At 40.6% G+C, this 12,528-nt stretch overlaps 2 protein-coding genes and 1 non-coding gene across 3 annotated transcripts in view; 2 read left to right on the top strand and 1 right to left on the bottom strand.

The window, feature by feature from the left end:
- Positions 1 to 3,300: 3,300 nt before the first annotated feature.
- On the top strand, positions 3,301 to 8,132 carry ftr82 (finTRIM family, member 82). The gene is made up of 7 exons (XM_010749007.3): positions 3,301 to 4,062; positions 5,459 to 5,554; positions 5,657 to 5,890; positions 6,138 to 6,297; positions 6,419 to 6,475; positions 6,683 to 6,757; positions 6,850 to 8,132. Exons 1-7 carry the CDS (start codon positions 3,472 to 3,474, stop codon positions 7,368 to 7,370), a joined length of 1,734 nt encoding a protein of 577 aa, XP_010747309.2. The 5' UTR covers positions 3,301 to 3,471; the 3' UTR covers positions 7,371 to 8,132.
- A 1,653-nt stretch (positions 8,133 to 9,785) lies between these two features.
- Positions 9,786 to 12,528, bottom strand: part of atp5l (ATP synthase, H+ transporting, mitochondrial F0 complex, subunit g) — a 4,646-nt gene continuing 1,903 nt past the window's right edge. Inside the window, exon 3 of the mRNA XM_010749005.3 lies at positions 9,786 to 9,978. Coding sequence (XP_010747307.1) covers positions 9,880 to 9,978 — 99 coding nt within the window. The 3' untranslated portion in view covers positions 9,786 to 9,879. The remainder of the gene's footprint in view (positions 9,979 to 12,528) is intronic.
- On the top strand, positions 11,910 to 11,984 carry trnaf-gaa (transfer RNA phenylalanine (anticodon GAA)). Its single transcript has one exon. It is a non-coding gene; the product is annotated as a tRNA-Phe (tRNA).

Genomic DNA, 12,528 nt, shown 5'->3' with positions numbered 1-12,528 from the left:
AACACACCTCCCAGCCAAGATGGAGTTTCGGGGTTGTTGAAATGGAGATAGGAATGCAACTACACTTGATAGCCCAGATAACAGGAGGGCAGAGAAAGCCTGCTTAAAAGATTCCATTGTGTAAGAGCCAGCAGGGCCAGAGCCGACTGCCAGGCATTATAGGGTCTGTTGTCCGTCAACAACAGTAACTACGGCTGACATGCTAGACTAAATGTAGCATCTTATACGACCAAAAGTTCCACTGACAGGGGTCACGCTCCTGAATTCAGGCGACACTGACACGTGAACTTTCTGTAGTATGTATAATAAGGTGGAAATCAGGGGGTAACAAAACATATTACATTTGTCTTCAGTCTTTAACTGAATTTATTTTCATATAAAGATACAAATAAACAATAATAATAATTTTCATTTTGACCTTTAAATGACCTTGAAGCACTTATCTAGGCGATATTACAAGAAATCTGCAAGAATGACTAAAATTATCATTTATATAATTACATTTTTATCTTGTGGATTAACAAAGCTAATATTTAATATTCATTGCATATGGTTCATAAGCATGGTCCTATTTCTAATGACAGTGACGATTACAATTGTCTTGTATGCTCATCTGATTGCAAACTAAACACATTTTCTCAATAACAACAGTAGCATTTAATCATTGTCTTGCAAAGCATTTTCCAATCTGTATTTTCTTGGGGTTTTTTCACCAAAATCTCCATCAAACACTTTCAGTAATACTCCCCCATCAGAGCGCCAATTCTCTCTGACCAATCAGCGGTCCGCAGTGTTTTAACTCCACCTTTTAGTATCGGCTCAGCTCGTTTGGAAACTCAACAGAGGGATGATGAAAGAAACATACAGAAAGGAGTGGTTCAATGGTGCAATTCACAACTTTTGCCCATGGAAACGTGAAATAACTGTGGTAATATGTAACAAACTCAACTCAGCTGAACTTGACTGTTTCATGATAACACACCTTAACTGGCCCCTTAATTATGGTTGTAAGAGACGGGGGAGGAGATGGACTTTGCTTCCATAAAGGGAAAATATAGACAACTTATAGGAAGAAGAACTTGTTGTTCTACTATTACTACACCTAAACTTAATATCTAAGCTGCTGGACTTCTAATGGTTCTCCTTGACTTCTTCCCCCTGTTGAAAGTTTCTTTCACTTTAGAATCGGTTCCAGCACAAACAGGCTTGTGAGAGCAAATGTGCATTACCTTATGCAAGTGTGTGTTACAAAACACAAACCTGCTTCCTCTGGACATCCTGTGAATTGTTGAAGGACAAGGGCTCAGTTTGCTTATCGTGCTTCTTGCACAGGACTCAGGACAGTGCAGCTTTTAGGTAATTAACATTGCAGTTTGAATTTTTAACTATGCACACACACACAAACTAACCATGCTAGTTTGTGTTTTATATCAATTCTGCTTGACACAATTCCTATATTTTGGGATGAATCCAGTTTTTATTAGGACATACTCCCTTGAATGCAGCTGCGATCGACAGTGCACCCGAGCTGGTTTTTGCTTTTTCTCTTGGCTGAGGTTGTCGTGACAACAGCGATGCTTACTGGCGGTGTGCAACCCATCCATTTACGCCACACTCTGTACTCTTCACTTGGTCCTGTACGCTTTACTGTTGTGCATCTACCAAAATCAACAAATGCGTTCACCGCTTTCCCATAACATGTTTGAATATTGCGTTCATCCTGTTTTTATTCCTCACTACTGAGAAGTTGTTCCCTGCTTCCTTTGATCAAATAGCCATCTGTGCTCTCGTGCACTCGCCCTGCAGAAAAGCGCGCTCACCGCGCCTTAATGAAGGTTGACCTTTCTCCTTGAACTTGAGCTCAGCTATAGATGACTGTGGAGTTTCAGTCTGCTTCATCAAAGAACGCTGGAACTACTCTTGATTACAGGCTTGTTATTGAATCTTATTAAAGCGTTTCATAAACATTATCATGCTTTATATTGACTTTCTTAAATAAATAGACATTTCTGGTCATAAGTGCAAAGTTTAGCCACCTCTATTGTCTATCTTGAGTTACTAACAGCGAAGCTTTATTCAAAGTTTTGTCCGTTGGCAGTCGGCACTAACAGGTTGTTAAGCTGTAAGTACAGAGTGCTCCCTTTACACTGGACTCGAGGAAGGAAGGAAAAACTGGCTTATCAGCAACCCGGCCAAATATGGGGAGGTGAAACTACCAAGTGTATGAAGTAATGCAAGATATGAAGTGAAGGTGGAGCTAATGTAATTATTTTACAACTTGAAATTATCACCTTTTTTGCTGATTACACCTGAAACAGAAAATGCAAAATACAAAACTCTGAGTTCAAGCAGTTCTTTCACAGCAGGGGCTAATCTAATCTGGAACAAACAACTCAGAAAAATACTGTGAACGGTGCATTAGTATCGGTAGAAACCAATAAACTACAGGCCTCATTGAAATGTAAATGAGAGGTGATGATGTCAGTAGTCTGGATCATGGGGCTAAATTAGGTAACTCTGACATGCTTTTGTAATGACAAATTGCAACATAACATAACATGTGATGAAGCAGCTACACAAATATGTAAAACATCCAGTGTAACAACACACCTGGGCCTGTCAGGAATGTTCTCCACGTGCACGCACACCCGTGCGTGTGCGTTTCCGTTTGTTATCTTGAACAAGGAATATTTTTCTTTTAGCTGCACAAACTACAGTTACAAACAGACTTGTAAAAGTGACACGACCGGTCTGACTGGACACAGTGCAAATACCTGAGCTCTGAGTTTTTACACAGTTTTAGGTAACAAGAGGCAGCAAGTGGGGACTTTTGAAATTGCTTTGAAACTCTGCTTGTGTTCACAGTGTCTGTTTGTTTATTGGGTGGTCCCGTAAATTCCTACAGTACCTTAAGGCTGCATTTGTGTTTGTCGGACTATAACCGGTTTAAGACAATGGCGATTCTGTCCGACAACAATAGGTGGAAATACAGCTGCCGAGAAGTGTGTGCGCAATACATCCACAGATGAGCCACAAGAGAAAATTGAGAATAAAGGAAGCTCTGAGGAAAATGGAGTTTTTTTTCTAGCATTCTTAGTTGTCTCTACTTGTGTTTTTTACATTTCATTCATTCTCCTTCACTCTGTTCTCTCTCTCACCTCCTGTCTGCCAACCCGCCCTCTCTCTCTCTCACACACACACACTCTCTCTCTCTTCCTCTCTCTCTCTCTCCCTGCTCAACCTGTTTATCTGAACTGGGCAGGGCTCGATATACTCACAGCACAGGGGGAGGGCCTTGCCTGCTTTCAATCAATAATCTCTGGAATTCAGAAATACAAGTAGGTCCTGTCTCTGGCAGGCTGTACCACACTCTTGAGGGCGGGCTCCAAGGCACACTCGACGAAATTTCTATCTACTACTGGCATTCTCTGTCTGTTTCCGCAGGTCTGACTGTGTTTTTAGTCCATCACAATGGCTGATCACACTTCTCCAGATTACTTCAGCTGCTCCCTGTGCCTGAACCTACTGAGGGACCCTGTGGCTATCCCCTGTGGCCACAGTTTCTGCATGGACTGCATCAGTGGCTACTGGAATGAGGCTGACTACACAGGGATTTACATTTGTCCTCAATGTAAGATCACATTTACCCAAAGGCCTGTGCTGCGACCCAATGCTACTCTAAGCATGGTGGCTGAGAAGATCAAGAAGAGCGGCCTCACTCTCAACCTCAACACATCACAGGGGAACGTCTACGCCGGACCAAGTGACGTCCCCTGTGACTTCTGCTCTGGGAAGAAATTAAAGGCTGTTAAGTCCTGTCTTAACTGTCTGGCGTCCTACTGCGAGAAGCACCTGAAGCCACATTATGAATCAGCCACCTTCAAAAGGCACAAGCTGGTGGATGAGCTGGGAAACCTGGACAGGAAGATCTGCCCACAGCACCAGAAATCCTTGGAGCTCTTCTGTCGAACAGACCAGATGTGTATCTGTGCGATCTGCACAGTCAGTGAACACAGAGGCCATGACATTGTCTCAGCTGAGGCAGAGAGGGGTGAGAAACAGGTAAGAAAATCTCCTGTCTCGTTTCATTTAACAGACTAAATACTGGAGTAGTATTGTTCACCTGTTGGGAAAAAACACTTTGCATCTGCTTTGCAAAGAATGAATGTATGATTTCATGCCACAGGGCTAAGCTGTGTGTTTAGTAAGGTGAAAGAAACCACAAGCTAAAACACACTTCCTCTATTATGTTTGTATATATGTAAGATAGACAGACAAATGAATTCAACAGAGGCACACCCATAATACATTGGAAATATATAGGAAGTCATTGAAGGATTCTGTGTGAAAGGAAACAGGGTGTTTTTCCCAACTCCAGCCCTCTGCACTACGACTGGCGTAGTTGTACTTTGACCCATTTCAGGAACGCTATCAGCTAAACTGGCAGGCATTCACCGCCAAAACAAATCCAGCTCTCTGATTAGCTGTATGGAAGCGCGGTGGGAGTGTCTTACGGTTATCACCTCTGAAAGTTGCTTTTCAGAGAATGTGGTTTTCCAGCTGTGGGATAGATACACAGAAACCAGTCGACTTCCTTTTGCTGTGTTGGTTCCCACCTGTGGGAGTGGGTCTGTAATAATACTGGAATGTCAGGGAGGCAAAGCCTCAATCACAACGTAACCATTGCAAAGCACATTCAAATCCCTCACCAATCACAGTGCCAGTGATATAGAGTCTGTCAACAGATACCGTGAAATACATTTTCATTGTTTGTAGCAATAATACCTTCTATGCATGACTAATCTGTGATGTCCAGGTATACGGGGTAAATGATTTTTAGGGCATAATCAAGTAATAATTCATCCTGTTGTATTCGTTACAACATGAGTCTGGTTTCTCTCATCTAAAGATTTACAACCTGAATCTCACACATCTCACCCCTGCTCTCTCACTCCCCTCCCCCTCGATGTAGATTCCCCACATTCCTCAAGCTTATCTTGAAGAATGGGTTGGTGGGCTTGAGTAAAAGCTGAATTAGAAGCCCTCTATTCTGCATGTCACTGCTGCGTGCACCTTGAAACATCTCTTTAAAAGTCAGGCAGCGGTAAATTCGCATTCCTCACATGGCCAGAATTCCATTACAGATTTTCTCTCCCCCCCCTCATCTCCCTCTGAGATAAAAGCCGGGCCGTATTAAGAAGACTCTTTTAGTAGGGTGTATTAGACATGCCGAGGGGCCTCCCCAGATATTCCTTAATGAGAAAGAATGTTTTTTTACTGAACCAACAAATATGAGGCTTTATATCTCGGACAATAAAACAGCATGCCATTGAACTACATACTTATGCATAGTTCTGCATAATAAATTGAAAGAGGTCAGAACAGCCAGTCAGCATGGGATTGCATGCTGAACAAAACAGTGAAATAAAAGGCTGTGTGATATGCTTTTATTCCGCAGAAACTCCTGGGAATCTCTCAAGCTGAGATTAGACAAAAATGCCAAGAGAGGGTGAAGGAGCTGGAGGAACTAAAGACTGCTGTGGATTCACTGAAGGTAAGGATTATATGTAAACCAACTCTCTCTTCTAACTATTCCATGCAAAAAAACAAAACAAAAATCTTGCTTGTGTGCTTAAATCTTGCTTGTTGTGTCCAGAACTCGGCCCACAGAGCCATGGTGGAGAGCCAGAAGATGTTTGAGGACATGATCCGCTCCATTGAGAGAATGAGGTCAGAGGTGAGCAAGTTGATTGGTATCAACGAGAAGGCTGCTTTCAACCAAGCCGAGGCTTTGATCGAGCGGCTGGAACAAGAGATTGACGAGCTGAAGAAAAAAGAGTCCGGTCTCAAGCAGCTGTACAGCACTGAGGATCACATTCACTTTTTGCAGGTAACATTTATAGAGCAACTATTATATAACTAAGGAAGAAGTACACCTGGAGTCACCTTTAATTGATATTATGTAATCCAACATATATATATATATACAATTTGAGATATTGCTCACACTATTGTGGATGGAAATATGGATGGACAAAACAATGTCCCAATCTTTAGATGTCCCTTTAATCTAACTCTAAAGTTTAGAATTAGATAGTTCAGTCGTCCTCATCAAGACACTTTTCCTTTCCCATCAGAACTTCAACTATCTTTGCACCCCCACTGATGACGGCTTCATACCCAGAGTGACCGTGAACCCTGACTTCTCGTTCGGAGCTGTCAGGAAAGCTGTAGCTGAGATCAAGGACCGCCTGGAGGAGTTTGGCAGAGAGGAGCTGCTTAAGATCTCCAAGTCAGGTCTGACCATGACAGCAGAAACACAATACTTCCACAGGATGGACAGAAATCCCCCCCAACACTGAATTTACTAATTTACAATACAAAACTGAATTTACATAAATGTTGTTCTATCTTATAGTGAATGAGGTTCCGGTGTACACTACAGAAAGTCGAACATTGGACAGAAGGAGCAGAGGTGAGCACTGTCACGTCCTATAGCAGCATACGACTGAAGGGAGGTTAATTATTATTTAGGTTGATAATGCATGAGTGGTTGCAGGTAATTGCATCATAGGTTCTTTTCCTTTAAAAGCACTTCAGAAACTCACCAAAGACAGAATGAATGGCATGTGTGTGGGCGTATGCGGTTCATGTTGACCTAACAGTGTTTCTTCATGTGCAGGAAAAGAAGCAATGCAAATGCAAGTGGACAACGCGCCTCCTTCAGAGCCAAAGATCAGAGCAGATTTTGTGAAATGTAAGCCTCTGGTGTATTTATCTGAAATAAAACTATTTAACTCTTCGGTTTCCAAATAAATACAATAAAATGTTTTTAATGATCTCCTCCAGACTTCTGCCAGCTGAAACTGGACCCCAGCACAGCCTACAAGGAGCTGTACATCTCTGAAAACAGCAGAAAAGTCATCCGCACCAGGGACCTGCAGCCCTACGGAGAGAACTCGGAGAGGTTCGACAGCTTCGCCCAGGTGCTGTGCAGGGAGGCCCTGTCCGGAGGCCGCTTCTACTGGGAGATCGAGTGGAGCGGGGAGTTCTCCATCGGAGTGGCCTACAGGAGCATCAGCCGGAAGGGCAAAGGCTCTCTGTGTCTGCTGGGCTACAACGACAAATCCTGGAGCCTCCTCTGCTCCGACACAGGTTACTCTGCCTGGCACAACCGGGTGGACAAATCCATCACCGCCCCCCACTCCCCCAGGATAGGCGTGTACCTGGACCACACTGCAGGTGTGCTGGCGTTTTATAGCATAGGCAGCAGCATGACCCTCCTGCACAGGTTTGAGACCACATTTGTTGAGCCCCTCTACCCAGGCTTTGGAGTAGGAACCTCAGTGAAGATCTGCAACATCAAGTGAACACCGATATTTGAGCTCTTGCTTGAAAATATTTTCCATATGTTTCTCATAATATACAGCAAAGCTTTTGGATATATATATATATATTTTTTTGCAAACTGTACCAAACCACATTAATGAAGCCGTACTACTTATTTTTGAAGACAAATGTGTATAAACTTGTTTTTTTAACACTACACATCACATATTATATTTTGCATTATGCTGTCAAATCATATTTTCATGATAGTTTTCTAAGACACTATTGGAATACTTTATTACTACATAATCCCACGAGTACAATATAAGTGTTATCCCTTTGAGCATCTGATAATAACTGCTGGATAATATTATAACATGTCAGTATGTCATGAATGTCAGTCTCACTATTACTCCATAAAGTATGTGACATATCTCAAGACAACCTGAGGTACATTTGCTTTATGATAGGTCATTACATTGTTGGACAAATTTATTGCACTCTTGTGATTGGTATGAAGAATACATTGATGTAAATGTTGGTGCATTAATACGTATTAGTATTATTCATCACATCCAGAAGAACATTTCATTTTGTCATGTTTTGATATTATCTGATAGTTGTCATATCAGTTGCTGAAGCAACCGCACCGTTTTTCTTTTTTTTTTCACTTGAACTAACCTTTATTTAATTTGATGTACGTATGTTTACTTACTATATAATGGACAACCAGAGAATAATTGATATCAAGAAAAGACTTGTTTTGTAATAAAATGATTCGATGGTTCTAAATAAAGAGCTGAATGAAGTGATTTTGTGGTTTGAGATTATTTATCTGTTTTGGTATAAAAAAAAACAAAACACAAATAGTGTTATGTCTATATCATCAAATTAAATATGTTATTGGATTAGAAATATTTAAATAAATTGATTGTTTTTGCTTTGTGAATATTACAATGGTATCTGCATCAACAGAGAAATGAACATTTGCTTAATTAATCTCATAACTCCCTCTGTTGGCTGATCACAGGAACTGAGACTAAATAAAAAATATGACCACTGTTACCATGGAGATAATGTAAATTATTACATTTATAGTCAACAGTGCTCCATTCTGACTCAAAAACGCATCATGTCAACAGGACAGCAACATACTGCATTACAAAACATACAATGAACTCTTTTACATGTCCAGCAGCAGCTTGTACACACCAGTTTATGTAAAATATAAACCAGCTCACTGTGTATATTTATCTTCATGTGTAAAAATCAATATTGCTTTTTGCTGCACAAACATAGTCAAGACACGTGCAAATTCAAATCAATCATTATGGGAGACACTGGGTGTGCAACAGTCACATAGCAGAAAAGTTTCTTCATTATTCTCCGAGTCTTTGTTAGAATGTGATTTGAAAGATGTAGTAACACATCAGGAGCAAAGGTATTACTTATACCAATAATAATGTCTCCATTGGCTGACAGCAAGCCAGCATGCACGATGCCAAACTCCAGAAACTGAAGTAGCCGAAAGGAATTCAGCCATTATGCTGATAAGGGTAGTATATAGTATATCATCCTGCATTTTTCAACAAATTACAGTGAAAATAATGGGAGCGCACATGATCACAAGGTTTGCGGTTCAAATCCTGACTCAGGCTACTGCTACAGCCATTACAGGAACTATCAGTGTGTTTGCTACTAATAGTGGAGCAGTCCCATTTCAAATCCAAAGCCCCCCATCTTTAATTGGATGTTTGATCACACCTGCAGTCGTTTCTAATGAGTGTCACAATTAAGATCAATAATTTCAACCATGCTGTGCTGTTCAATGGAATGGTAGTTTAAGCGTATGGTGCATTATGACATGTTCTTGAGTTTAACCTCTCACCTATTCTAAACAAACTCAAAATGTGTTAGCTCCCACACACACCTGGTCAATCGGGTGTCTGATTTTTAAGATGTATTTAATTCAAATTACGACCTCTCTTCTGCTTTACTGATAATTAATTCTGCACGTGTGGTTTGTAGTTGAGTGTGTAGAGTACATGGTGCAAATTGACACACACTGTCTCAAGGGCAGGGTCAGCTGTTTGAATCCTGAGGCTGGAAAGCTCTTTCTTAAGAAAACTGTCCAACTCCTTGATCCGCTTTGACAAATACCTACAGGCCTTAGACATGTTGAGAGACTTCACAATTTACTCTCACAACAACCCTATGGCAACAACTATTGTGTTCGGTGGTGCAAGAGTTACAGAGCACACCTGAAAATCTTGTTTGAAGTTTTAGTCTACCAGTTACATTAATTCATTTTTAAGCATTTAATTTTCTTGTATTAAATGAGCAACACACAGAAGTGTCCCGGGTACTGTCTAGGTAGACGTTAATCATTCTTTCCCAGTGTGTTCATATTTGTCAAATACATGCATGTTATATAAAAAGCAGAGAGAGAGACAGAAAACAAGAACAATATCTGTTTATTGGTTCCCAGGATTTTTACAGAAGGTTGAGCATACAACACTCAAAAGAAAATAAAGCATGACAGTCCAAAACTCAGACATCATAGCCGACGATTCCTCCTTTGCCAATGCACTCTCCAATGTAGAACCACATCAACACTTCAGTTGCCACCAGTCCGTTCCTGAAAGCATCCTGTGAGGAAACAAAAAAATGATTTTAGATATGCTCGTCATTCAGCCACTGACAACAATCTTCCTGTTATTGTTCATTTTGTGCATTGATTAACTCATGTTCTCATTTTGTACAGCACAGACTTCAACAAAGAAAACAGAATAATAGATTACTCCTAATCATTTTCACAGCCTCTGCTAAGGTGCAATGATTCAATCATTTTTTTATTCTGAGCATTTCACAGTCTCTGATGTTTTGTCTCCTGGCTCTTGAGAACTTTAAGACATGTTTAACATTTTACAATCCGTGTGCTGCTGTAGACACCTGCAAATGACAGAATACAATCTCAGATTTCTTTCATTCACCATTCTGATTACATCCGATAACAATTGATAAAACCCCCTCAAGTATTATTCTATAAAATCTCTAAACATGTTATGTTATACATTTTGAACTCGGTGGTTATCATTTGTTTAAATATGATTATTCAAAAGTCAAAAAGATTTATGTCAAAATACTTTTGGGATCTTTTGGGAGTTTTCAACAAACCTCACCATGAACAGCTCATTACAAAATTCCATTCACTTCCATTCCAGTGGTAGCACTGGATATAACTTGTATGTCTTTTGTCACAACATTTCATGTGAAAGACACTTACACTACAAATGAAAACTATTTTAGTTTAACTCACTGTGCAATACTCTGCACTGCACAGCCAACTGTTACATATCTTTTTTTGATATACCTCACTGTGTTTACTGTAAATTCTGTCCATACTGCCATACATATATTTATACTGATAATTCTGTTTACATTACACTGTGCCATATTGCCACACATATGTCTTTAGCTTGTATATTTTTTTTAGATTTGTATATTTTATTTTATATGTCATGTTTATGCTGTTTGCACAGGATAAGAGGGAAACAAAATTTCAACACTCTGTATGTCCTGTACATATAGCAGCATCGACAATAAAGTTGACTTGAACTTGATCTTTGTTTCTATTATTTATCTTCCTTTTATTTTAATGTTTGATATGCACCAATAAGGCAAATTTCTTGCTTCTGATTTTTTTTTAAAAGTCTTGTTTTTGAATGAAACCTATGCAGGTAACAACATTCTGCTCTGCCAACTACTCTTAGAGAACCAGATCTAAAATTAGCATGAGGACATATACAAAAAAAGACCTTTAGATGCTTGCACCGGGATTTCTAACAACATGGCATGTCACTATGGTTTTTGTTTTTGTATCATTTAACCCCGTACCCTCCCCTGGTTGTAAGTGATGTGTCTCATGTTGTAGAGTGTACTGAATGTGTCCTATAATTGCTGAGGTGTTTTTTTTTTGTGTCCTGCTCCCAGAGTGTGTAGCGTAGACTGGGGGCTGCTCCTTTTTTCTCCTCCCCTCATACTGCATCATAATATTTGACGACAGGCTGAAATTTGATCGCCAGGTTGGCTCTGTCGTGAAAAATAGCTTTTATCATTTGAGGATTTTTATCAAAAGTAAAAGGATACCTGCCATGTAAAGATCTGGAGACTGTGATCCATGCTTTTATTAATACAACTCACTTTATTTTGTCCTGGACCGGTCACTCCTACACCGCTTGCAGCTGGTACCGAACGCTGCTGCCCGTCTCTTTACCGGCAAACACAAGCATGACCACATATCATGTCTTGGTGTCACTACACTGGTTACCAGTTGCTTTTAGAATAGATTTTAAAATTTGTTTGTTTTTAAAGCTCATAATGGCTTAGCCCTCAGTATTTAACCGAGTTTCTTCATATCCACACCCCCGCCAGAACACTGAGATCCTCTAGTCAGCTGCTACTGGTCGCCCCTAAATTAAAAAATGAAACTTTGTGGCAGCGGCCCCTCGACTCTGGAATAATCTGCCCTGGCACATCCGATCTGCTGGATCAATTGAGGTTTTTAAAATCATCCTTAAGCCGAAATAGCTCAGTTGGGAGAGCGTTAGACTGAAGATCTAAAAAGGTCCCTGGTTCGATCCCGGGTTTTGGCAGTGAGGCAGCTGCGTTTTGGGGCGGCAAAAGTAGCTCAGTCCATAAGGACTTCGCTTGGGAACCGGAGGGGGGCCGGTTCAAGTCCCACATGGACCAAAAATATGTAAGGTGGACTGGTAGCTGGAGAGGTGCAAGTCACCGACCCCCCCAACTGCTCAGTCCACCATCTCTCTGCATGTCTATGCCCTTGTACTGCATGTGTGCGTGTCCGGGTTTAAAATGCATTTGCAAATGCAAATGCAAATGCATCTTAGCATTTGTCTGAACCCGTTGTAATTATGGCACTTTATGTATTCAGGGTTCCCACACCTTTTTCATGAACAAATTCAAGCACTTTTCAAGCACCTTCAAGCACCAGTTTTTCCATTTTTCCAGCACCTTTAAATAGGTAGCCTACTAGTTGTGTTTGCCATGATGGTCATGGTCAGCGGTGCCACTGTATGGCATAATAATATGGGTCTAATTAGCGTTATTTCATATGGTGGTAGATTGACTGTTTTGATTTTTAACTAATTGTGAAGTGGCTTGTATTCTCAGCTTGTG

This window comes from Larimichthys crocea, chromosome XXII (genome assembly GCF_000972845.2).
Source record: "Larimichthys crocea isolate SSNF chromosome XXII, L_crocea_2.0, whole genome shotgun sequence".
Lineage (NCBI taxonomy): Eukaryota > Metazoa > Chordata > Actinopteri > Sciaenidae > Larimichthys > Larimichthys crocea.
The sequence above is the reverse complement of the archived record's forward strand: the minus strand, read 5'-3'. Positions and strand labels throughout refer to the sequence as shown.